The sequence below is a fragment of the Fukomys damarensis genome, unplaced genomic scaffold (assembly GCF_012274545.1).
Source record: "Fukomys damarensis isolate Sample0158 unplaced genomic scaffold, DMR_v1.0_HiC HiC_scaffold_15, whole genome shotgun sequence".
Taxonomy (NCBI): Eukaryota; Metazoa; Chordata; class Mammalia; order Rodentia; family Bathyergidae; genus Fukomys; species Fukomys damarensis.
In genome coordinates, this window is record NW_022900927.1 from 47,506,345 (window position 1) to 47,529,715 (window position 23,371).

At 33.5% G+C, this 23,371-nt stretch overlaps 1 protein-coding gene across 3 annotated transcripts in view; it reads right to left on the reverse strand.

Annotated features, from left to right (window-relative positions):
- Window positions 1-23,371, reverse strand: part of Slc6a15 (solute carrier family 6 member 15) — a 59,475-nt gene that overhangs the window by 3,864 nt on the left and 32,240 nt on the right. For all 3 annotated transcript variants that reach the window (XM_010610217.2, XM_033763825.1, XM_033763824.1), the window contains exons 3-10: window positions 20,993-21,150; window positions 20,520-20,646; window positions 19,308-19,489; window positions 11,980-12,090; window positions 8,730-8,971; window positions 8,435-8,627; window positions 6,720-6,912; window positions 2,744-2,903 (exon numbers count right to left, since the gene is read on the reverse strand). In XM_010610217.2, the coding sequence (XP_010608519.1) occupies window positions 2,744-2,903; window positions 6,720-6,912; window positions 8,435-8,627; window positions 8,730-8,971; window positions 11,980-12,090; window positions 19,308-19,489; window positions 20,520-20,646; window positions 20,993-21,150 (1,366 nt within the window). The remainder of the gene's footprint in view (window positions 1-2,743; window positions 2,904-6,719; window positions 6,913-8,434; window positions 8,628-8,729; window positions 8,972-11,979; window positions 12,091-19,307; window positions 19,490-20,519; window positions 20,647-20,992; window positions 21,151-23,371) is intronic.

Sequence of the window (23,371 nt, forward strand, 5' to 3'; positions counted from 1 at the left end):
CAGTACCAAAATAAAATAAAATAAAATAAAATAAAATAAAATAAAATAAAATAAAATAAAATAAAATATTGTCAGCTTTATTGTTGGTTTTATTGTGTACTTTGAATCTCTTCAGGAATATTATATACTGCTCCTTTCCTCTTTTTTTTTCTTAAAATAACTTTTCCCAAGATGAGTGTATTTAAATGAAAAAAATTTTTCCTGCATATTTATAAGGGAGGAATAAGCAGTCCGCTTCTTTAATACAAAGTAATAAAGGATGCACTTCACAATGAGATCCACTCCTTCTGCCCAACTCCTCATATCTTGTTTCTTTTTGCATTGGCAAATGTCCTGCTAAGTTTGAGTTTTGTTCCCAACATTTGCTTTGGTGTAGCACTTATGTCTCAGAGGGGAACTTTGGTTTGTTAGCTTCAAGAGTTTTTGAGCGCAGACTGCTCCAGTGTTGATAACTATTGCATTTGATTTCTTTGTAGTCCTTGAAATGAAATCAATGAAACTGCTCCCACCTCGGGCGGAGACTTCAGGGTAGGATGCTCCTTCTGCAGGAGGAGCTCCGGACAGCAGGAAGAAGTCAAGCCCAGCTATATGTCCTCTGCCCTCCTGCTTACAGACACAATGCTATACATGCCTTGTGGGTGACAGCAATTTATCCTTACTCCTGTCTATGTAAGCATTTGAAGGGCTATCTTCTTGCTGATGGCCATGTGTATTTGGTTTTCTTACTTCCAAAATTGAAGAGGTTAAAAAAATAAAATATAAAAACTGGGCTCCACCATGTTCAGCTTCAGAGTCCTCCTTTTCATTTTCCACATATTTTCCCAATCACTAAATAGCTATGATCCAACACTATTTTCCATTTGAATTATTTCCACTTTTCACAATTTGGGTTTTGATTGTCTACTTTCTGTGGAAACATATAAAAGCGTCATATGGCACTCAGAAGAACTGTTCATGAAGTTATTGAAGGTGAACAATAATACTACAAAGTTGCTCCAGAATCTCAAAGGAGGAAAGTCATTAAATGGGAGCATTTTGATGTGAGAATTCTGACCTTCCTCCCAAGACAAAATATGATTTTTAACAGGTCCCATTTTAAATCATAGTTCTCTTTAAATCACAGCTCTCTTAATTTCTTTGAGTTTCATTTTTGGCATTTTCAAAAGATACGTGCCTATCTGGAAGATCGTTGTTGAAATCATAAACGATGTAGGCACAGCACACTACCTCACACAATAGAAATACAATAGATGTTTCTAGTATTGTGAGTATTCATCCTATTGTAATGATATCGTTTAGGAATATTAATTTTAAAAGAGATATTATGCAATATGACTTTTGCAATGATTTGCTGTGGAAATAGAAATCTAAGTAGTGAATTTATTGATTCATAGAACAGTCCAGGAACAAAAATCAGATTCCATCACAGTGCAGTTTAGAAATCATGGGTAGCTTGGTAGAGTATCGAAAAATCTGACTTTGAGATAGTGGTCAGGCAAACCTTCTTGTCCCTACAACTACATCACTGTGTCCTCTTCTTCCCATCTACAAGACATGAGTGATGTTGATTATCACAGAGTATTTTTTAATACAGGCTTTAGAGTAGTTTTAGGTTCATAGTAAAACTGAGCTGGTGCTAAAGAGTTCCTCTTGTCTCCCGCCTGCCCCATTATCAACAGCCTCCATCGGTGTGAGTGTGTTACAATCGATACACCTGTGTTGATGCATTACTCTACCCCAGAATTCATTGTTGATGTTAAGCTTCACTTTTGGCATTCTGCAGTCCACAGGTTTACACACACTTCTGATAAATAACCTCTGTCCACCATTGTAATATCAGAATCGTTTCATTGTTCTGTGGGCTCCACCTGTGCATCTCCCTTCCCTCCTGTCAACCGCCGATCTTTCTACCGTCTCCATAGTTTGGGCTTTTCCAAAATGTAACATGGGTGGACTCCGACATGGTGTAGCTTTTCGAGAGAAGGCCATCGCTTAGTAGTATTCATCGACAGTTCCTCCGAGTCTCATGGGTCATTCCTTCTTAGCTATGAGTCATATTCCATTGTCTGGGTCTGTTGAGGACATTTTAGTAACTTCCAAGTTTAGACATTTATGAATAAAGCTGTTATTAACAGTTATGTACAGGGTTTTATGTAGACATACACTTTGAGTTCCTTTGAGTAAATACAAAAGAGTGTGCTTGCCAGATCACATGGTAAGAATATCTTCATTTTCACTAGAAACTGCCAAACCTTTTCTTAAGTAGCTACACCACTTTTGCAAGAACTGAGAGTTCCTGTTGTTCTACATCCTGAACAGCATTTTATGTGTGTTCTTGATCTTGGCCATTCTAGTAGATGTGTATGTAGTAGGTCTTATTATTGTTTTACTCAGTATTTCCCTGAGGACATGTGAAAAGGAACATTTTTCATAGGTATATTTGCCATCCTTATAATGTTTCATACAAAGCATAAGAGCTAATACTTCACACGCCTATGTTACTACTATTACTATAGAGTACACAATTGCTAAATATGTTTCCTTCCATTTGAACCTAAAGCGTTAACAATAAGATCTCACTGAAATTGTTGAATGAATAAGCTCTTATAAGCCACTTGATTTGGTAAAAAAAAAAAAAAAATCCCTTCTTCATTTCTATCCCCTCCTTGATGAAATGAGTATTGATAACTGGTTTTTTTAAAATAGGGATGAAAAATGGAGGTAGAAAAGCAAATATACTTACTTATCTATGCCATAAACAAAGCTTACAGCAATATTCTCCAAAATGACTACAATTAGCAGAGGCAATGTAGCAGAATAATCGTCAAACATTGTAACAAAGTAATTTCCAGAGCGTTGCACAAATATCAGACCGATGCAAAATGCAAGAAGACAACAGATAACTAAAGAAAAGGAGTAAGTGAAAAAATTAGGCCCTGCTCAAAATTAAGTCTTCGAAAGTTCAGTGTGAACTGTTATGTTCAAAGATTTTTTTTTAACTTTTATACATTATAGGCATTATGTTTCCTAATACTGTAGGTTATCACCTTTTGGGAATTAAATTACTCGGGCTTAGTCGCAGTTGGAATATAAGTTCACTATAAAACATTAACTCACCTCCCTGAGTCTGTGGAATCTCATCTACCAAGTACAAATTACCAACAATGCCAAATTGAGGGAATTTTTTAAAGTATAACTGTCTATATCCTCCCTTTATTAATAATATCAAAGTGATCTTTGCAGACAGTGAATATTCACAGACCATTCCTACCTTTAATAAGTTTATATTGTTTTAAAATCTATAAGGAAGTTTTAACAAGTAATGAGACTAACATGGTTTATAAGATTATAAAACTTACTTTTTATATTTGAGATACGATAAATAAAGCATTACCCGAAAAATCTGATCATCCTCAGCATCAACATATCTATCTTTGTCTAAAGAGGTTAGTGTAGAAACAAATTGGACGATATTATCAAAGTAACAACTAAGAGCCATCTAAAGGAATTTTTCCCCAATAATATCAAGAAACAGATGCATAAATTTCAAACTCTTCCTGTTACAAAAACTGAGAAAGGCTTTTGGAATTCACATAATATTATATTTTTGTTAGCTTCTGTACTGTAAGAGAAACCACCAACAGAGCTAATAGACAGAGTGGGAAAAAATTTTACCAGCCGTTCCTCAGACAAAGGTCTACTATCCAGAATATATAAAAACTCAAAAAAATCAGACCCCTCCCCCAAATATAAAGACCTGATTCAAAAATGAGCATCTGAAATGAACAGACATGTCTCAGACAAACAAGTAAAGACCCAAATAAACATAAGGAAAAATGTTCCACATCATTGGTCATTCAAGCGATGCAGATGAAAATAACACTGCGATTCCACTAGAAAGAACGGCTGCTATCAAGAAATCAACCAGTCACAAATGGTGGGGGGGTTGTGGGGAGAAAGAAACCCTTCTCCTTTGTTGGTGGGAGTGCAGACTGGTGCAACCACTGTGGAAATCAATAGGGAGACACCTCAAAGAACTAGGATTAAAAGTCCCTTGACTCAGATAGCCCCCTGCTGGGTATCTTCCCAAAATAATTAAAAGAGTCATACCACAGTGACATATGTGCACCCATGTTTATAATGGGACAGTTTGTAAGAGCTGAAACTTGGAAACAGTCCGATTGCCCAATAACTGCAGCCTGCATAAAGCAGATGTGTTTTTTAGTTTTTGTTTTTGTTTTTCTTTCTTTCTTTTATTTTTAATAAAATGGGGTACTATTCAGCCATAAAGCACAAGAAACTAGAGACATTTATAGCTAAACGGATGCACATTGAGGCGATTCTCTTAAATGAAATATATAGGACACACGTGTAAATATTGAATAGTTTCTCTGGTGTGAAAAACTAAAAGAGTAAATAAGGTTCAAATTGTATAAGTGATAATGTGAAACAGGGAGAAAAGGTCTGAAGAAGTAGGGGAAGTGGAAAGGTAGGGGAAAGGAAAGAAAAGAAAAAAATATGAGAGGACTGTGGGGATTTATCTCAGTGGTTCTGCCTCCTGTCAAGTGCAAGGTCCTGAGTTCTATCCCTGGTACACACACACACACACACACACACACACACACACACACACACGCACACACACACACACACAAAAAAAACACAACACAAGACACAAAACTTGGAAACAGTCCGATTGCCCAATAACTGCAGCCTGCATAAAGCAGATGTGTTTTTTAGTTTTTGTTTTTGTTTTTCTTTCTTTCTTTTATTTTTAATAAAATGGAGTACTATTCAGCCATAAAGCACAAGAAACTAGAGACATTTATAGCTAAACGGATGCACATTGAGGCGATTCTCTTAAATGAAATATATAGGACACACGTGTAAATATTGAATAGTTTCTCTGGTGTGAAAAACTAAAAGAGTAAATAAGGTTCAAATTGTATAAGTGATAATGTGAAACAGGGAGAAAAGGTCTGAAGAAGTAGGGGAAGTGGAAAGGTAGGGGAAAGGAAAGAAAAGAAAAAAATATGAGAGGACTGTGGGGATTTATCTCAGTGGTTCTGCCTCCTGTCAAGTGCAAGGTCCTGAGTTCTATCCCTGGTACACACACACACACACACACACACACACACACACACACACACGCACACACACACACACACAAAAAAAAAACAGCACAAGAGACAAGGAAAAAAATGGAAACAAAGTCTTTGTAAATAACTAAGGATGGGGGGGTGAAGGGAGGGCTGGGAATGGGGAAAATATAAAAATCAAGATAAATCATGTAAAGGTACAAGATCCCAATGATGAATGTTAACTGTACTGTATACTTAAAATATACCATTAAACTTAAAGAAAAAATATATTTTTGTCAAATTCTTTATCCTTTCCTCTTTATTAGAGAAGTCCACTAAAATAAGAAATAAAGACTATATTCTATTTCTCAACCACACTATTTTTAGCAGAGGTGAGTAAAATGAAAAGTACAGTATCCCAAAGCAGTTCAGAAGAAGAGAAAGCAGACATCATGGATCCAATTATGTGAGGCTTTCCTAAGAATCTCGACAAGTCTGGGTTACATTAAGTCATTACCTCCATCTCTGAAGCGCTATGCTAATGCTATGAGTTATTTCATATCGAAATAAATACTGTATATAATCACAGAATGTGGAAAAGAAAAGATTGAATTTACTTGGAAGTCTACTGCATTTACTGGAAATACTGGTCACAATGTACAATAAATTTCAATGATCTTGCTTCATTTCTGTAACACTTCCATTAAACAATATACTGCAAGTTTTATTTTAAAAATGAGATAAACGACCCTGAAGAAATTAAATGGTTGCACTTAAAATTTGAGGCTGAAAGTAGCAAAACTGAGATTTTTACCCAACTGTGTTTGACTCCAAACCCAAAGGCAGTATTACTTTCTCCTAACTGCACCATAGAATTTAAGGCAAATATGAAGAAAGCACATTGTACATGTTGCAAACAGGAAGGGTTTTCTGGAGAGGTTAGAGGAAATTTTATTTAAATAACAACTTGTAACAAACCGAAACCTAACCAAGCTTCAAGTTGATTATGTTATCCCTCTTCCAAGTCTTACTACCCTGAAGAAAAAAGAAACATACTTCAAAAGTGATGAAGTAACACGGAGTTCAATTATGATTTTAAGGGTAATGAGGTCCTGAACACAGAGGAAGATGGTATTTTTCGTATAAGTCTTCCGGGGGGAGATAGTAGACATCCTTTTGTGAGTTCTCCCTACACTGTTTCTTTTCCATTAAGTTTACAAACTCTTTACCAAAGGAAGGGATGGTTTGTATGTGAGGGGGCAATGATGACGTTTTAGACTTTGCATCAGGCAGGATATTGATACTGATATTCGGATGTAGAGACTGCTTTCTGGAAAAAGATGAAGAAGTTCATTTTTTTTGTAACTGAGCTCAGGATATAGAGACATGCATATTTATCAAATTGCTGAAGTCAGTAATTTTTGACATTACTATTAATCAGTAGTGACATCGTTATTAATAAATAATTAAATATAGCATATCAAATGTATGCTTTATATTATAAATATGTATTAAATAACAATTATTAGAGATCACTAAAATCCAAAAGTTAATTTTCTTACTTGTATCTCTAATCTCTCACTAAGAATGAAATAGCCTATATCAATTCAATGAAAAATCAAATACTTAAAAGCTCACCAGTAAGAATTTCCTTCCTGACTTTGAAAGTGTCCACGATAGGTGTGATAATTCCTTCAATGGTCCCGAACATGCTGCCAAGGCCTAGATTTATCAGCATGAGGAAAAACATTACTGACCAGAAGGGAGATGCAGGGAAATGTGTCATTGCTTCTGTAAAGGCAATGAAAGCTAAACCAGTCCCCTGCACAGCCTGTAAAATACAGAAAAACTCAACATTAACCCAGAGCAATATTACATGACAGCTCTATTCAACAGTTACAAGGGGAAAATAAATCTCTAAATAATAGCCAGGTAGCCAGGGGCCACTGAAAATAAACACACTGATATCTACTTTTAACCTGTTAGATCACCTTCTCACTCTCAGAATCCAGATTTAATTAGAGCAAGTGACACAAACAGTAAAGCTGTTTAAAATTTCTGAACAGAGCACACAATTACATTGAGCAGTTTACTAAACATTTCACAAGGATCTTGTTAAACTGCATTACAAAATACATACTAGTTTTGGGTCTCTTAAATCTTATCAATATAAATAGTGACTTATCACATAAACATAAATACAAATACATGTAATCTATTTCTCACTCTGTAAATAAAATAGCTTAATAAATTGCCATTAAAACGTAGATTGCAATAAATAGCTTCAATTTAAAAGAAAAATGGGGATTCAAAATAAAAGGATAGGAACAGAATAGCTGCATTAAAAAAGTCAATATTTAATATTCAAAAATTCATTATTAAGTCTGAATTTTTCTACTTCTGGAATTCTTATCCCTCTGCAGAAAAGTGTTGGACTGATGAACTTGTTTTCATAATTTAAAAAAATTCAATGAATTTTCAGTTAATATTAATAAGAAAATGGATAAAAAGATAAATTCTCCAATCAGGCAGAATTAAATGGGATTGCTATTAAATTAAATGGGATTCACACATTAATGTGAATTTATTTTTTATAAATATCACAAATACTGAGTTATTTAAAACAACAACTTCTAACAGACTAAAACTTAGCCAAACTTCAAGTTGATTGTGTTATTTCATAGACAACAAGTAGACTAGAAATTCAAAAAGAATCTTTAAAGAGTTAATTACTATTTTCCTTAGACAATTCAAAGTTATACTAACTGTGGCTTCAGCCATAATTTCAAGCACACAATTCTTTATGTTTAGTCTCAAATATAGTTATCACAATCCAAGTAATTAATAGCCAATTTCTACACTGTATTTTTCTTTTTACAATACAAGTTGAACATTGTAGCCAATAAAAGGACATTTATTATTGTCTACCAATTCTTTGTTTATTAACATATAAAACAGTGGCTAAAGAAGAAAGACTCATGATTTGTTGAAAACAACTATTAAATGGTAATTTAAAATATCATTCACTTTATAAAACAATTATGTCATGTATACACAAATGAATTACAGTTCAATTCTGTATTACCAACATAGATATCCTACTAATCTTTCTATGAAGAAAATCTCTTTATTGATTTTCATCTTTTAAATTAGTTTGGCTGAGTGAAATTGCTTTTCAAAGTTAAATAAACCTTGAAAATAAAGCATGTCCTCTGAAATGAAGAATGTGAAGCTTTAAACAACATAAAATTCTCTAGGCATTTTGAAAACTACATGACTGAAAGAAATATACTGGTTACTACATATTTTAACTGAGTGACAATTATTTCACTGCACCAACATGTTCTACTAACTTTATTTAGCTCATCTTCAATTTGACAGGAGTTGAGATGAAGAACAGGAAACTCTTCTTCTTTGACCTTTTGAATGATGTCATAAACTAAATGATAATCTTCTGTAGTAACAGCTGAGAGGTTGATATGATGAGGAATAATATCCTGACTGATGTTTCCCATTTTCAAAAATTTTATGATCATCTCTGAGTTTCTGAAAAATAGAACAACACAAGAATGAGCGCTTGGGGTTCACTGGTATCTATTCTGTGTAAAATTATGCTGTCGGAAGCTAACGGAAATTGATTATCCATACTGTGCGATGCATTTCTCATTTATGACATTTGCTTTGAACCCCAGTACCGCAAACACCACCAGTGTTGCCAGGACAGAAGTGAAAAAGTTGATGAAGGACACCAAGACAGCATCGAAGTGGCAGTTGTTGTCTCTCTTGTTGTAGCTTGAAAAGGCAATGACACCGCCAAATCCAAGACCTAAGGCAAAGAACACCTGAGTGGCAGCTTCTCTCCAGACCTTGGGATCCAGCATTATTTCAAGCTGTTTGAAATGAAACAGAATAGAAGTCAGCTACAAAGTAATATTTTTTCCTAATTAACATATTATGTGGATAACTGTATTTTATGCACACTTTTCAATCTCGAGAATAGTCTGTTTTCTTAAGTAGAAATAAACTTTGGGTTTGTTTCTTGATTTAATTTTGTTTAATGAACAGGAATGACTATCAAGCAAATAAAATAATTATTAATAAAGCTAAATAAGTACTTCACTAATGCTCATTTAAGTTTTATGCTTTCTGGTGGAAATCTAGTGAATGAATCAGGTTAACAATTACATTTTTCTGAGTGTAACTTTGTACTTAGCATATTCAGTTAGTATTATTCATTCATTCACAAGTTTCCCATAAATCTTTATCCTGAAAATAGAAGAAATTCATCTGACATACCCTTCACATCCAAAGTTTTTATGCTCTAATCTGTGAACATGTGTTTCAAAGGACTTTGTAGACCTCTTGGACAATTATCAAATATGCCAAAGATATAACCAAGCATTTCAATAAAACAATTAATATTAGCCATATCTGACATAAATGTCATTAAAACTGTTTTATTTCAGTGACAGCAGTGTTTACATTGCTATTTTATCTCTTTTAATTACTGTAGTGAAACTACCTTTATTGAGAGCAATGTCAAATATGGTTTGAGCATAAAATCTGCAGGTTCAGATAAAATAATTTAATAATCTTGTAATCTTTGGCAATCGGTCATGTCCTTAGTTTTAGCCTCCTCAGAAGAAAAATGGGAATAACAAGAAATACACTACTAGACCTATGTCACTCTAAGTGCTGAATGAATAAATTATACTGAGGTTGACAAACTGATTGGCACTTTATATAGTTAATCTCACCTAGTATTCTTTTTTTTGGGGGGGGTACCGGGGATCGAACTCAGGACCTTGAGCTTGCAAGGCAGGCAGTGGCACCACGGACCTACATGCCCGGCCCTCACTTAGTATTCTTACCAACCATAAAGTTATTGTTACTTTTTCTCAGTCTTTGGAAGGCTAAGAAACCTACCTAGGTTTGCACAGCAGTTCTCAGGTAGAGATAAAATATGACAATACATAGTTTTCAAAATGTAATGTTTCATATTTGGATGTATTTCTTCAATTAGTTATTAATTTTGAAATTTATGGAATATTATTATGAATCTATTTATAATTTATGAACTATAAGGTGTCATTTATGGTCATTTCTCTATATTAAGAGCCTATGATGAATACTGATCCCTAAACTGCACTCAACTGTCCCTCTGCGCTTTACCCACTAGATGGCAGAAAAACTTACTTATTAAAGACATTATTCATATAGCTTGCAGTTTCTGAACTAAATCTCCATTAAGTGTTTCACAATACTTTACAAGCTTAGATACCTTCTTCCCTGTGTAAACAATGCAAATTGCAAAGTAACTTATTTATAGTATCATTTTTATATTAGCTGTCACATACAAGAGTGACCCAATGCTGTACCATATCGGCAGTCAGTGAAAAGCCAGCTGAAGAAAAAATTCACCTTTTTATACCAGTGCTTAGTCCACGCTAAAAATGTTAGTTCATGCTGCATTTTTAAATAGTGTAGGCAAGTAAAAGTATTATACAAAATTCTAATCCTAAGTAACTGCCAATTTGGAAAATGGAAATGTTCCAGAAACTCACATAGAATTTAGTTGTCTTCAACTCATAAAAGATTATAGCCAATACTGTAAGAAAATATTTCTGCTCATTAGCCATGTGAAACAGATTTTAATTGTGAAATATGGTGGCAATTTATAAATCTAAACTAGCTTTGTAGTGGAGAAGTCCCACGGACTAAGTGTTAAGCCGGATTTCTGAACTAGGCAAGAAACCAGATAGCCACGTCAGCATTTCTGCTACTACACAGTGAACACCTACTCAGGGCCAGGCAAGCAAAGGACACTGCTTCTTTTACCTGGTATCAAGCCAGCTGCCGGAGAGACAAAGAATTTCACAGAAACTAATCCCTTCTGCCCAACTCAGAGCAACACTGGCTATACATCTACCCTTCAATTTCCAAGCTCTGCACTGATTTGGAAATTGTACTCTGTATCGTTGTATCTTTAGATCTACATGCAATACTGCCAGCAAACTAACCGTGATGCACACCTTCGTCTAAAAAATAACAAAAATATATACACCCCAAAATTCATTTGTGCTTCCTCATATATCACAACGCAAGTTATGGTCAAGTCCACAAGGGTGACTCTTCGGGTTCTATATGCCCAATGTCGAGTTCTACTTTACTAAATTGAGTGCCACTTCAAATTCCTACCCTTCTATGAAGGCTGTTCAGAATTTTACTGAAATAAATTTTGTTTTGTTTTGTTTTTTTGGTCCCGGGGATTGAACTCGGGTCCTTGCTCTTGCAAGGCAGGCCACCGAACCGCTGAGCTAAATCCCCAGCCCTCTTGAAATAAATTTATATTTATAAAAGCCCCATTATAAATTTTATTTCAGAAAGTACAAAACTTCAAAATAATATGAAAACAACAACAAAAAAAAATCACTGATTTTTTTATAAGACTATATCCTAGAGTATAGTAAGGCCCACGGATTTTAAGTGATCTGTTCATCAATCTCCTGGGAAACTAATCAAATACTTTATGGTTGGTTTTCCAAATGAATCTAAGACACAAAAAGTTTAAGAACCACTGACGTAGAGTGGAAAGAGTAAATGAAGATTAAAGTTTTGAAAGTTAATATAATAATTAGAAGTTAAGTTGTTACAAAGGACTTTTTGAAGTTTAATTAATGATAGTCTTTCTCTAAAACCAAAATGTGACATTTAAAATTACAGATATATGTATCTAATTGCAGTTATTAAAAGGCTCATCTTTCTAGGCTGGTTAATTTAAAAACCTAAAATACACATCTTAGATCAATAAGCTCTTACATGTAACCATGGGGCTATTTTAACAAAAACAAATAATAATTCCCTGATCAAAAGTCTTAAACAGACACTTGTGACATACCTTAGGAGTAAACATGTGGCGAATACCATCAATTGAACCATTTAAAAGCAAAGCTCTGATTAGGAAGCACATAAGTACCACATATGGGAACAGAGAACTGAAATACATAATCTGAAAAGAAAGAAAAATGAAAATAGATAAAATACACTACACCTATTTTAATGGTTAAGATTACGCTTTGTCCTATATGTGGATTCTTTACAGAATGATTAAAAATACTATTAATGATTTCTAAAGCCATCCTTCAAAAATAATTTTTTTATTCTCCACTGAGACCTAACTTCCCATTTGACATATAATGAAAAACTGGAAACTTTTAGTCTTTAATTAACACATAACAAGTATATATCTTTATGAGGTACAATGTCATAATTCAACACAGGTATACACTGGGTAATGATCAAAAGTAGAGCAATTATACTGCACTGGGAAATTTCAGTCTCTTCTACTTATTTTGAGATCTGCCATCCCCTTATTGTGCCGTACCACACTAGAATTTATTCCTCCTATTTAAATGTGTGTCGGTTTTGTTGTCTATTCCCCTCCATGCCCGCCTTTCCAACCTCTAGTGATCACTATTCTACTTTCTATTTCTAAGAGATCAATTTCTTCAGCTTCCATAATGAGAAAGAGCATTCACTATCTATCTACTGTGCCAGTATTCTTCCATTTTACACCTTCCAGTTCCATCCCTGTGTGGCTGCAAATGACAAATTTTCATTGTTTAATGGCTGAATAATATGTAATTGTGTGAATGTGAACATAATAGGAAATAAACATTATCTAATCTCCTTTGAAACCATTTATAGGTATTGTGCAGCTTGAATATTGTTGATTCCTTACAGTTCATAAACTAAGAAAAGGCAGAAATAAATATAAACTTTTATTTTTTAAGATTTATTTTAACTAAAGCTTCATTCTGATTTTGTACATCTTGAACAGCAGAGTCGTCCACATACTAAGTCTTTCCTACCTCGTGAACAACCATGTAAACGTTTTACTTTCTGCTTCTGCAATTTGCACCAATTGTCCTAGCCAGACATTCACCGCCTCCTTGAGATCACCATGTGGAAACCTAACTGATCTCTAAAATTTTTCAGATCCAGAAGCAAACTTCTGAATTTCCTTCTAAAGCTGTTGCTTCCCACTTTATGTCAGAAAATGGCCCCACTATCTATCTATTCAGTGTCTGAAGTCAAATATCTCGAAGTAATCTTGCACTCATTGTAATATGTTGCTAACTAGCTTCCAGGCTACCACAAGGGTTATGTCATTCCCTGCGTAAAACACACTAGGAATTTCAAATACCATAGGAAACCTTGCACTGAAAGGCCTGCCTGCCCCACCAGGGTCTGGTGCTGAGCTCTACCCTGTGGGTCTTGCTGTCTTGTGGGTGTAGCAAGCTCACTTCTCTCCTTTATCTACAGGTAAACTTGTTCCTTTTATTTCTCAAATTTCATCTTCTTTTTCTCTGAGACGTCTTCCATGGCCATCCAAAATAATAATGCTACGTGTTTTTCTGTAAAATATCAGCAACATGCCCAGAAGAAGCAATGATGTTATCTTTTGTTTGGTTTTGAAAACAACACTTTGCACTGTTGAAATGAACTCATTTATGGGTTTACTTATTTTTAATCCCCTCTGGTGGAAGGAAAGCTCTTTGAGAGAATGGCTTTTTCTCTCCTGTGCTCCACTGTGTCTCCAACACCTAACCTATTTGCCATCAAGTGAAGCTGTGTGATATGCAACTGTGGAAGGCGTAAAGAAGGGACGGGAAGAATGGAGGAAAGATTGACAGCTACACAGAGAATGGATCCAGGCAGCTAAAACACGACTTCGGCACCAACATGTGGTATAAAGTGGTACAGCGATGTGCACCTCCTCTACAGGCTTCCCACTTCGTAATCATATTTCAGCACATGTGAATCATCCTAAGGAAAAATATTAATATCGTGGGTAAAACCACATCACATGAAATTCAACATGCTAAAATTATTTTAATTTAGTTGTGGCCAAACATAAATGTCCAATACTTATATTTTATAAATTTTTGATATATCCCTTCAAATACATTTCTTGATTTTTTTATCAAAATGTTTTAAAATGGAGTATTTCTTTCGTCACTCTCCCTACTTACTCTTAGAATTTCTGAAATATCACTTGATTTCATTTAAATTAGCTACACCTATTATGATTCTTCACAAATTTTGAGGTTCTCAGAAGCATGAATTCACCTTTGCACAAAATCTTATCTCTGTGACCTTTTTTTTTAAACAAAACTGAAATTTCCTACCGTATAAATGACTGAAACGATTTCCACTAATCCCAATAACCTTAAAAGTGAAAATGAAGGTTGCATACTGAAATAATACTATTACTTCTCCAATATAAATATACCAATTTATATTTGTGTTTTTACTTATTTATTTTATATTTATATTTTATCTTTATATTTCAATATAATTTGAAAGTAATTACCAATGGAAGCAAATATTATTCTTGTACTTATATTTTCCCAAGCTAAACAATTCTAAAAACATCTTTAATATATCTCTCTTCAACTTGTCCTGTAGCCAATGACTACCAAATTGGTCCTACTATGCAATCTCACGTCTGTCCCTTAGTTTCCACCCTCAGTGACACATCAACCTGCACTATCACAATACTTCCTGTGTATTTTGACACTTCCTATTTATTGCCTGCAATCCAGAAATCCAATATTCACACTGCTTCCAACCAGATTTTCCAAAGATCTGATTGTGTCATACTAAAATTCCTCAAATGTTTCACAGTCTTTGCTAAGTAACAGCCTGTCATTTTACCAGTGTCCACAGAACTTCAAAATCTATAATCAATTTATGTTTCATAGTTTATCTCCCTTGAGCTAAATAAATTGTATCTAAAACTCAGCAATATTTGGGCTTTCCACATGTTGTTTTCTGGGCCTACAATGTTCTCCCTCTGAGCTTTCTGGTGAACTCTTCACCCACCAGACTGTAGCTCCAAAGCTACCTTCTCTGTGAAACCTTCTGCCAAATCCATGTTGATGTCAATGACTGCCTTAATTCTGTTGCATACTTTCTCTTTGTCTCTATTACTGTACTTACTGTGTTGTAGTTATCTGTCCGAACCTTTAAATTATGATTTGCACAAGGGCAAAGACATTAGCCTATTAATCTCACATCTGTCAGTGCTGGACATAAAGCAGAAACTCCAAAATAACATTAAAATAGGACTTATTTTTTCCTTTCTTTATACATTCCCTAAATCCCAAATTCCAAAACAAACCTATATTTATTCTGTAGTAGTCCTAAAATTATATATTAATTATGTTATCAACTTATTTCAATTTCCATTGATTGAGTCAACACATATTTGATTTCTGAAATACACTAATTTGGATTCAGTGATAAGATTCTAACACAGCTTCCTAAAAAGAAAGGAAAACAATTCAATCATATAGTATGACAAAATAAATCAATATTTTAAAAACTTAAATAATATTAAATAGGTCAAAATCTTAATTCTGTTCTATGAGCAAGCGAAAGAAAAAATAATTAAATATTAAAGTCCAAGTTTTAAAAAATATGTACAAAGTTTCAGCATGTAACAGAGGAATCTATTTCCAAACATAACTCTTTGCATTTAATCATATTATTCTAATCATATCAAAATACACAACTGTGTAATATTGTTAAAAATAAGTCTTATTCAATCTAACAAGGTACATATACCAGACTTGTATATAATACTACCTGAGATCATATACATTGTATACATCATATTTATTATTATAAAATTGTATCTTACTGTATACATTGTTACCTGTGATCATTTCATAAATTTGTTGTTTACTTGCCTCTAGTACTAGAATGGAAACTCGCACAGGCAAGTTGTATTGTCTGTTTTTATCACTGCTATATTTTCAGAACTAGATATGTGTCTGGCACATAGAAAGTGCTCAATAAACAATTTTAAATAAGTAAAGGAACAATAGATAATCCTTACATTTTCCAAGGAATGAATATATATGTATATTATATATACACATATTCATATTTTATATATATGCATATGTATATTCATTTAAAATGATGAAAGTAAACAATAAAATATGTTCCTTCTTTGGCTTGTTAAGACATCTTGTGTAGTGACAAATGAAGTATCTTTAATAGCAAGAACATAGTAAGAGAAAGTAGTTTAATTGTTGAAAATATGCAAGAAAACACTTTCATTGTACCGAAATATTGAAAAGAATATAAAACATATAGAAAATATTTAGTTGTTTTCCTCTTAGATATTAAAGGTTATGTTCTTTATAAACACACCTTCAGAATCATTCTTTTTGACCATTTGTTGCCCAATTTTACCTCTTTCTGCTATTTCCTGGTTATTTAATTCACCCCAATTACTTAACTCCTTTAAGCTTACTGACTTTGCAATAAAATTTAAATAAGAAAATACATATCATCCAGTGCATAGATTAAACAATTAATGTATGAAAAGTACGAAGCACAATTGTGGAAATAATAACAAAGTGGTACTTCTAACGCCTTCAAGTTAGAGAAAACCTGCAGGTGTTTTCATTTGCACCTTTTGTCTTTGGGTCCGGCATTCCCTTAATAGATGCTGCATCCTCTGAACCTTTCAAGAGGTTTTGAGCTCTCTATTGAGACTACTGATTTCACTGTTAGGAGTTCTCCTTCCTGAAAAGTTCTCTTTTCTTTGCAAATTTAGAACCACTCAACCACCCTGCACAACTCACAATATCGGACCATTGTTCTCCATAGCTGGACAGAACAGCTTTACTCTTCTTTTCATTTAATTGTTGGAAAATTATATTTTGAGCTAAGATTTTTCTTCTGCATCACAAAGGGGGAAAATAAAAATTTCAGTAAAATCCCAAAGAACAGTGACACTATCATATCCCTCTTTACGCTCATACTGTTTCAAATTAATATTTATGTGTGTATGATTGTGTGTGTGTTGTAATGCAGCATAAAAGTTAACTCATATTTTTATTTCAACTGTTAAATCCTCTAAGAAGTTTATTCGTATTAGCCTGGCACTATTTCTTTACTCTGAACTTGTATGACTGTCAATTTAGAAGTTATTTTTTGATAGGTTAACACAGAGCTTTCCATTTATTATTCATAAATATCTTTTTTTTTTTGTACCAAGGATCGAACTCAGGACCTTGAGCTTGTGAGGCAGACAGTGGAATCACTGAGCTAAATCCCCAGCCGATAAATATTAATTTTTAAAATTTTGCTCACTACTCCAGACTGAGGAACTGACAATTTAGATATTTCTATCTTTATTCCTACTACTTACATCTACCTTTCTCTCTGTCTGTACTATTGTTTCTTCAAATCTGCCCAAATGCCATACTCTCCCTTAAGCCTTATAATTTAATAAATTGTAATACTATATAAATTGCATTATATTTTATATTTTAATAAATTTACACTACATGACATTAGAAAATGGCACCACTATAGCTGAGAGTAAGCATCAAATGTTCTCATTAAAAATGTTAAATATTTGAAGTGCATAATACGTGAGTTTGATTTAATCATTCCACATTGTACTCAAAAATCATAACACTGATTCTGTAGTCCATAAATATATACCGCTTCAATTTGTTAACATATTAATAAAAACAAGTAATTTTTAAAAAAGAACGAGCAATTCTTTAAGTGTGATAAGACAAAGACTCAGAAAAAGCAAAGGAATAGAATATGGTAATAAAACAACTTGAAGACACCGGTTTCCGAAAGTCTCTGGCATAAGAATCTATTCCATTATTTGTAATCAGACTGCAATGTGGCTCTCAGATAGAATGTACACTCGGACCAACTGTTTGAACTTGTTTAGTCATTAAATGCAATAGCATTTGCAAAAGATGCACAAACATTCAAATCTGCTACCATATTCACTCCTTCAAAGAAAAAAACAATACAGAGGTCCTTGCAGGAAGGTAAATGTGAAATCAATCGGAATTTATCATTTTAAAAGTCTTCAGTTTTTTAAATAAATACAAAGTAACAGGAAGCAAACACCAGACAAACTTCTGCTTCCCACCCCCAGTTTACTATTTGGTAGTAATAAATGTGACAGTTAAAGGATATGGATTATAGCAATGCAGTTAAAGAACACACATTGCAGATTTAGATAGATCTGTGTTTTTACTTGCAATATTGGGACTTATTTTCCATGAAACTTTGAGCAAGTTATGTAATTTATCGAACTTCTTGTTTAACTGAAAAACCGGTGTGAGGGTAACAATTAATTCTTAAAGAGTTATTTTTTAGAAGCATAAAAAGTAGTTATCCAGGCCCAGAGCAAATTAAGCATCCATTATTGTCTTCTAATATTATTGTTGCACAGATCATTGTCAGAATCTTTTCCATTACCATTTATTATTATTGCTACTATTTCTATCTACTATTTTTACTATTATTTTTATCTATGATTATGACTATTACTATCTAATGATTATGAGTTAGCCTGAAAAGATAGATGATCACAGCTTCACTACAAAAGCACATGCGTAGAATATTAAAAGATGGAGAGAAGAGTCAACAATAAATTCTTGCCATGGTACAGCCAAGAGACACATAAGAGAGCTTTAAAACAATATCAGTAGTAATGAGAAAATGCATTATTGAAAGCAAGATACCATTCAAATAACAATTGCTTTCTCACTGCATCCTTTATAACAATTGCAACAAGAACTCCCAAGTATCCAGAATTTACTTAAGGCCTTTTCAACTACATCCTTTTGAAACTGTCAGTTTACCCTTGTTGGCATGGCCGTTAGTCATTTATATTGCTCTGAATTCCTTGCTGGGATTATTATAACTACCTAATGATTCTCAGACCATTAGGAAACACACCACACTACATTCTTCTAATATTACTTGTGGAAGTATGGCTTGGAGTATCTACAGCAGAGAGGAATGAATGATCTAAAACAAACAAAATGAATACATCCTTCCTTCTACCACTTTCTCCAGTTTCCATTTTTGTAACTAGTTGGTAATCAGAGAAATGAACCATTAAAGTCAACTAAACAAATAGGAGAAAGAAAAAACTTTTCTGTATGGACAAAAAAAAATTAAAGATTTTGTTGAAATAAGGAAAAATGAAATATAAAATTAAATTTTATTATAAAGGACTTATATCTATAAACACCACTTTCACCAGTCTTTAACTACCTAAAATGGAATGTTACATGCAGCTTGTCAAGGGATTTGTAAAGCTTGGCGAACAAGGATACACGGGAATGGCAATTCAAAGAATCAGGAGGGCTCTAACATACTAACTTTTCCAGAAGATTGAATGCCCTTGATCATCGCCAAGCAAACCATGACCCAGGCAGCCAGCAAACAGATCGTCATTTTCCAGTTTAAGCCCCCGCTTTCAGAAATGGAACTGGAAATATCCAGTGCTTCTCTGTACCAGTAATAGGTGGTGGCAGAACTTCTTTCACATTCCGGCTCTATAACTGTAGGAAAAAAGGTAGCACACAATCAACTCAGACCAAAAACAACTGTAAATGAAACAGTCTTTCCCCCAGTAAACCAGTGAATCAGTTCTTAAGATTTTTCTGGAAAAGTACTGCCATTTAACAACGGTCCTGAAATCTTAATGAATATTAAAAGAAAAAAAAAACCAACAGAGCAATTTGAAACATCAAAAGATATCCTTATTACCAGTTTCTAAAGTAAGCATATGTGAGCTTCTAATGAAAGTCAAATAAATGTCATTTGTCACTCTCTCATCTTCATAATTATCTGATTAACACCTGGGCAGCATTGTCAACTATAAGCAAGGACACGTGGAACTTTTGAAATAAGTCTAGTCCAAGTGACTTCATTGTTTTATAAATGTAAAATTAAATTGTATTTCATATTTACTACTTGAAAATAATGCAGATCATCATAATGCTCTATATTGTGTTGAAATGATGTTTCAGATACATTGGACTAAATAAAATATTTCCCCATTTTTTTTCCTCAGTTTATTCTACAGGAAATTTTTTTATATCCTAAGATTTTAAAATAAAAACTATGAAATAATGGAATTAAAGGCATAAAAGCATTTGATTCAACTCAGATCTTCTTTTCATATTTTTATAGGTTTTAATATAACTATGGTATCAATAGAGTGCGCAAAATAAAGGATTCTAATAGATACAATGGAAGCTTATATTGTATCATAATGTCATGGGTGCAGTTAAGAAATTGGAAAGAACTAGTACAATTAGATCATTTCAGGTCTATCTCTTAGAGTATGCCAATCCTAAAAGAAGAAAGTCTGTCCATACAAAACTGAAGGATTTCTCCATGTTATTTTTCTTTTGTTTTGTTTTTGTGGTACTGGGGATCACACTTGGACCCTTGTGCTTGCAAGGCAGACTGCGGAACCACTGAACCAAATCCTTGATCCCATGTGGTTTTTAATGAGAAAAACATTTTGCCCTTACCAATATTATGTTTTTTAAATAAAGATACACTACACTGTACAATTCTTACAAGTATGTGATGCGTTTTTCACCAAAGGACACTGATCCCAAGGTAGAGGTTGCTGAAAAGACTGAGAAAAGTAAAACAAAGTCCAGCCAATGATGACGTTGTAGTAGAGAGCCACGAAGTAGCACACCTGCAAAACAAAATATCATTGCATTAAACCTTCCGTGCTGCTTCCTTTAAAGTGGGACAAAATGCATAGCATTAGATTTTCAAAGAATTATTTGCATTTTTTTATTTGAAACATGTTATCTTTTCTTAAAAATTTAATGTTTCTCAATAGGGCTCAGAACATGCGTTAGCAAGACTGAGCTCTACCAATATTTATAGCCTGTTCCGTGTATGAGTCTCTACTCCAGTGTTCATTGAAACGTGATCAAAGAGTTGTGTGGAGACAACTTGGGTGTTTCATTTAGCAATGAACTATAGCATTCTAAATCTCTCAAATACTGTAGAATACATCACACCAAGAAACTTACTACACAACTTGCAAAGCCAATCCCGCCCAGTTTGGGGCTTATGTAATTCCACACTCCAATGCTGCCGCGCCGGATTCTCTGACCCACAGAAAGTTCCAGGAAAAACAGGGGAATACCTATTACCATAAGTAGTATTAAATATGGTAAAAGATACGCACCTACAGAGATAAGGACAAAAAGATAGATTTTATTTTTAGCAGTCACAGTAAATAATAGACTCATTCTGATTATTTCATGAAGGAAAATATTTGCATTTGTGATAAAATTACAGAAGTCTTTGAAAAATATATACTTGCAAAATAAAGAAAATGCAATTTCATTACTTTAAGCTTTCAACATTTTGTCTGAATTTGACTACTACAAAAATTTCTAATAAAAATAATTATGATAAAAGGATACATATGGTTTGTTTCATTGTACCGAAAAAGAGCTTTATATTCCAAAAAAATAATGATTCCTTAAAATTGCTGAAATAGCTATCAAAATTCTACGAAATTTTTCAGACAATTTTATGAAGTCACTTAGTAAGTGTTATCTACACTCATTCATATCATGCATTCCAAATCTAATAAATCATTTCATTACACATTATGATGTTAAACTTGACTTTTTGTTTCTTAAATAAAATAATACCATGGAAGGAGAAAAGCAAAGCGGGGGGGCTAAATAACTTCCACCAGAGAAAAATGTCATTTTTCCTATATGCATTTCATATAAAAAGTATATTTTTCCAAAACTATAGAAAGAGGTGACAAAAGTGACTGATAAAGTAAAACATTTAATGTCTATTTTAAAAACCTGGGTATTGGAGTGCTATTATTTTTGTGAATAAAGCTTCCATACTTAAAGAAAGAATTATTTTCTAGTTAAATCTGATATGTAGATTTATGAATAAGTACTGATTTTAAAATGCACCAGATAGGTTGGCAATGTAAACATCAGAGTCAATTAATTGGATAAAGAAAATAAATGAGAAGCTATGCAAATTATTATTAAATAACCCCTTACCAGGAATTCCTACATTGAAATTTCTTATCTGAAGTTTTGTCTAACTAGGTTTTGCTAAGAGTAACAGTCATGTAATTCATGGTACTAATTTTCTCATTTTTATAGGACCATTTATTATGTTTTTCCTAAGTAAAAAATGTTTAATGTTATTGAATACATTTGGAGGCTATTTAAATTGTTTCAGCAGTTATACAGCTGAATAAATAGAGTAATGGAGATTTTTCAAATTATTTACATCAGTATCTCTAGATCTCCATAAATATCACGGTATGCAAGAATTTCTCTGAATAGAGTGGATCATACACACTATCTATCTTCCTATGAATTACTTTCATTCTTTCAAACTTAGTTGATTTGTCAACAGGCAATGTAATTTTAGTTTCTCATAAGCTTATAAAACAAATTATCAAAATTCTAATTCTAAAATGATCAGAAAATTCAGATTGCCAAAAGTGTTTCCCAAGGAATTTAAAGTCAACTTTAGTATCTATCTACAAAACCCTTAAGATTATGGGTGGATTTATATGCATGTGAATGGCCAAAAAGTAGACAGAGGGAGTTAAAACTGAGCTTACTGAGAATCTTTCCTCAGTTACGTGTGCAGGACATGCTGTTGATCACTGAGCCTTTCCTTCTGACCCAAATCACCCTGACATTAGCTCTCATATTTAAAATAGTTATAGTTAAAATATAAAGTTTACTTTACAGTATTTTTTATTTGCCAGGCATAGTTCTAAACACATTACCTCCATGCACTCATTTGTTCCTCATAAGAACCCAGTGAGTAAGTGCAATTTGTAGTCTCACTTTACACATGTGCAAAGTAAGCCTGAAGAAAAAAGGCAACTTGTGAAAGGTCATGTGGCCAGTAACATGGAAAACAGCCATGATTCAGTAAAATGGAGTCCAAATTTGATTTTATCATCCTATGAACTGTAACATTTGCTGTGCTTAACCACTGTCCTTTAAGATTTGTTGTTGTTGTTGTTGTTGTTTTGGGGGCATATTGGGGATCGAACTCTGGCCCTTGGGCTTGGGAGGCAGGCATGGTACCACTGAGCCAAATCTCTGGCCCCTCTAAGTTTAATATCTTCGGGCATAACACATTTGGGGATCAATTGCTTTTTTCTGTACTTCGGAAAATAGCAATAATTCAAATGAGTCAACAAATAAGATCTTGGTAGTTCCAGGCTGTTTGGCTACATAGCTAGATGAAAATTCCATTCTATATTGCATGCTGAGTACAATATTTGATCGATTTAGCAGCCATCTTGAAATGATAAGATCCACTGGTATTTTGTAATACATGCAATACTGCTTTCTGATATTTGCACTTAGAAGAGAGAAAACAATACTAGGAAAGGTATTTTT